This window comes from Protobothrops mucrosquamatus, unplaced genomic scaffold (genome assembly GCF_001527695.2).
Source record: "Protobothrops mucrosquamatus isolate PMUCROS unplaced genomic scaffold, P.Mucros_1.0 scaffold3357, whole genome shotgun sequence".
Taxonomy (NCBI): domain Eukaryota; kingdom Metazoa; phylum Chordata; class Lepidosauria; order Squamata; family Viperidae; genus Protobothrops; species Protobothrops mucrosquamatus.
The window spans coordinates 68,003-71,895 of record NW_015389343.1 but is presented as its reverse complement, the minus strand read 5'-3'; the positions used below and the strand labels follow the sequence as shown (position 1 = coordinate 71,895).

Genomic DNA, 3,893 nt, shown 5'->3' with positions numbered 1-3,893 from the left:
TGGATACTTGGACGTGGAAAAGACAAAAGGCAGGTTATTTGGGGATCTCAGAGCAGGGGGCTAACACTGGTTGAATTCCTACTCTGTATCACCACCAGCTCCTAGTATTTTCCCCTCCCCAACAGTGAAGGTATTGTGTTGCCCAGGCTGATCCACTGATCTTCAGAAAGGATTGGGAGGTGCTTTAGATGTTCCCCTTGTGCCATCCACATCAACCAGCTACCGTAGCAGCTCTCCCGTCTTCATCCATCAAAATTCTAGGCAACAATATGAGGACAATAGCTAAACCCCATGATACTTCAGCAGAAGGTAAGCCCAGTGGAAATACCCCAATCTCTTTCTACATGTATGAGATTTAAGTACTTGCAGGCTTGAATGTTTTCAAGATTCATTACCAACTATCATTATAATAATTTTGATTTCATTTTGATTTGATACCATCTATCATTATAATCATTTTGATTTCAGTCACTGACCAAACCAATACTGCCCATTGTATAATAACAATAATATTGTCTTGTGCTAAGAGTATCAAGTCAAGCTAATACTTTCCACTTGGAGAGAACTGCTACTTACCGTTACAGTATCATAGCCAAAGACCCCACTGAGACTACCACTTCCATACTGTATACTAAAAGTTTGTCCATTGCTGGAATAAGTAGAAGACTGACTGGGATTAAATAATGCATGGTTGCCTGGTGATAGAAATGAGAGCGGGGGAGACAAGGTTTTACTTTTGAATCAACAACAAAACCAGGTTTAAATAACATCATAATGGGTGTGAAGGACAAAAAAAGCATTTCCACAAATTGTGTATTTTTTATTCTTAAATGAATGAGCAAGAATACTCACTGCAAGACTGACTCTGGCAATAGATGGATGGCACCCAGAGATTGGATGACCCAGTGTCAAAGAGAACCATGAAGTTCTGGGGTGGAGTTCCAATACTGATCTCTCCATAATAGGACATCTAGAAAAAGGAAAACATGATCATTATTCAGGGCTTCCACACTTGAATGTTGATAATGTAAGGATATAACACATCCAACAGAACATTCTGTACACATATTCTTCAATATATTTTAGAAATGTCTATAGGCAAAAATATAAATATAAAAATTTTAGGGGCATGGCTTTACAATTCCAACTGATTCATAATAGGGTTGTTTTTTTTAAAAAAAAGGAGGTACTATATAGCCACATCAGTACATTTATAATTTAATTAGGTTTTCATACCTGCTTCATTGTTAATTGGGTACATGTAACTGTATTTGATGTACATGTAACATGTATTTGTACATGTAACTGTATTTGATGTTAGTTACCCAGATTTCCAAATTATACCACAATTGCAATTGAAACCAGACCTATGATTTTCTCAAATAATGTAAACTCTTCCTGTCTAGTTTTCATCTTGACCATAATTGTGATAGTTTTCCTTTAACTAACCAGATACTCACATCCATGTAGTTAGCAAGAGGCTCATCAGCAACGGCAAACTGGTTGATGTATTTGCTGGCTGGATCATAATACTTGTGTAGGAGTGGTCCACTGACCCCTTTTTCCATCATTTCTTCCCGCATAGACTTGAATCGTTTTAAGGATACTCTGTGTGAGGTAGGCAGTTAAACAGAGAATCAAAATGGCAGCTCTAGATACTTCCCATATTGAGTTTTTTTCATTGAGATCTTGTAGGTGGTCTAAGAGCTTACCTAGATTGAACTCAGTATCATTTAATTAATTATGCTAACTTCTGTTTGATTCTGTCAAGAGTTAAATTTTTTCTTCATTGAGCATGAAATCGGACTGAGGAACTCCAATGTCCCCCTTTCAACTCTACTATACTACAACAGCATTACAAATTTGAATAATAACAAGAGTTCTAATATTGTCTATTCTATCAAGTTCTGGAAGCTAAGTCTGTACTTAGCATAATTCCAGAATCTGATTCACTATTTTTGGAGAAAGAAGATAGAATGGGATGAATTATCTGGCCAGTGCAAGACAAAAAATGTATTATATCATCCTAAAAAATATCCACATAGGAAATAGAGATGTTATTTATCATAAAAGCTACACAGAATGGTTGTTACTCCTAATTATAATTATGCATCTGAGCATCTCCTAGTAGTTGTAGCGACTTATCCTAGTATATACATCTTTAGCCGTAGTCCTAAATCCCTAAGAAAATTCTACCTAATTGTCTACGTTTGAGCCAAAACATAAAGTAAATCCAGTTATTCTTCAGCATAGACCCTTTTAAATTTGGAGATGCAGTTCTTCAGCAAAAATGCAATGAAAAAAATAAGATAAAAGTACTGTAGACTAAGATAGCATACCCAAAGGCATACAATGTGCAAAGGCATACTTTGTTCCAGAAACTATGGCCAAAAGGCATTAAAGTTTCTGAATGTTTTAGGAAAAGGACATCAGTCTAATACAGAAATGGAATGAGCTTAAGAGCATAAACATAACAAGAACTGCTGGATCAAACCCTTGACTCATTTAGTCCAGCAATGGTCAACCAACTGCACAAGGAGGTCCATGAGTTTCCCACCAGATGGTCTTCAAAGACAGGTACACTGCCATCAAGTCTAATGTCCACTGTCCCCATGACTTCCTTTTTTAGAGCTAGGTAAGCAGACAGACAGCACCATATCTCATGGTAGCAATTAGAGACAGACAGACAGACAGACAGACAGACAGACAGACAGACAGACAGACAGACAGACAGACAGTCTTAAAAATCATTTAAGAAAGAAAACAATTGTGTGTGAGAGAGAAACTGAAACATTTTTTTACTAAGAGAGCAAGTGAATCTAAAGGCAATTGAAGCTATAACATAGTTATACTATACTCACTTGATCATAGCCTGACTGAGGTGAAGGCATACTAATGCAAGGATTAGCCACTTCATGGTCCTCTTTTCCCAAAGGCAGTTGCTAAATTGGATTTTTTAGCTCCTGCAAGGACTTGGAACACTAGGTAAAGATTGCTATGCTAGGTTCCTTTCTTTTATACCCCGTTGAGGCTTTTCCCCCCATGAACATATTCCACAAAGTCAGATATGAGTCCTTATCAATGGATCATAATAGTTCATACCAAGATTCTTCTCAAAAGCATGTAAAAACTTATCTCATGTAGACCTATTTAATCAGTAAAATAGCTGCTGTTTACATAATGTTCTATAGGCAGAGATTGGTACTAGTTCTTCTTATCATCATTCTCTTAAAATATTTCCACGTGTACATGTGACAATAGTTTTGATGTGTGTTTTGAAAGATAGGCTGAAGGAAACTTTTTGCCTATAGGTCTGAATTTAAAATGGAAAAATATATGGTCACGCTGAAATCAGATATGTAATCTACATTGTTTCCATCCAAGGCCTGCCTACAGCATATCAGCAGCCCAACAATTCCTTGTTGTAACCTTCTAAATGGAAAGATTAAATTTATTTCAGAGATCCATTTTGAGATAGAACTGGAATAAGCAAGCAGAATCCATACCCTGTTTTGGGGACGCCCTAAATAATCCAGGATTGTACCACCAAAACCCAACATCACAATGGCAATTATCCATGGTACAGTAATTTTTACAAATAGAGAAAATATAGTAACTTTTACCATTTATAAAAAAAATAATGTTTTTAATGATTAAAAAATCAAACTCATTTATTTTCAATGTGAAATCTTCAAACCACACATACTAGTGAACTCACTGTGTTAGTAGCATCACTTTCCCTGTCATTTTTGGCAGCTGAAATAAAAGAAATGCAAAATATGTTAGCCTGGGTAAAAAAGTTGGCCATCCTTGGATTCAATCACCCATAATAAAGCCATAGGAGAGTGAGTAGAGCATTTATACTATAATGCAGTTGATAGTGGGGGGGGGGG

At 36.4% G+C, this 3,893-nt stretch overlaps 1 protein-coding gene across 1 annotated transcript; it reads right to left on the bottom strand.

The window, feature by feature from the left end:
* Positions 1-548: 548 nt before the first annotated feature.
* Positions 549-2,917, bottom strand: LOC107297528 (gastricsin-like; the record flags this gene model as incomplete). Its single annotated transcript, XM_015826891.1, has 4 exons — positions 2,862-2,917; positions 1,461-1,608; positions 853-970; positions 549-695 (listed from the first exon to the last, which is right to left on the bottom strand). Coding segments are annotated over exons 1-4 (469 nt in total), but the record flags the coding sequence as incomplete, so codon positions are not given.
* Positions 2,918-3,893: the final 976 nt, after the last annotated feature.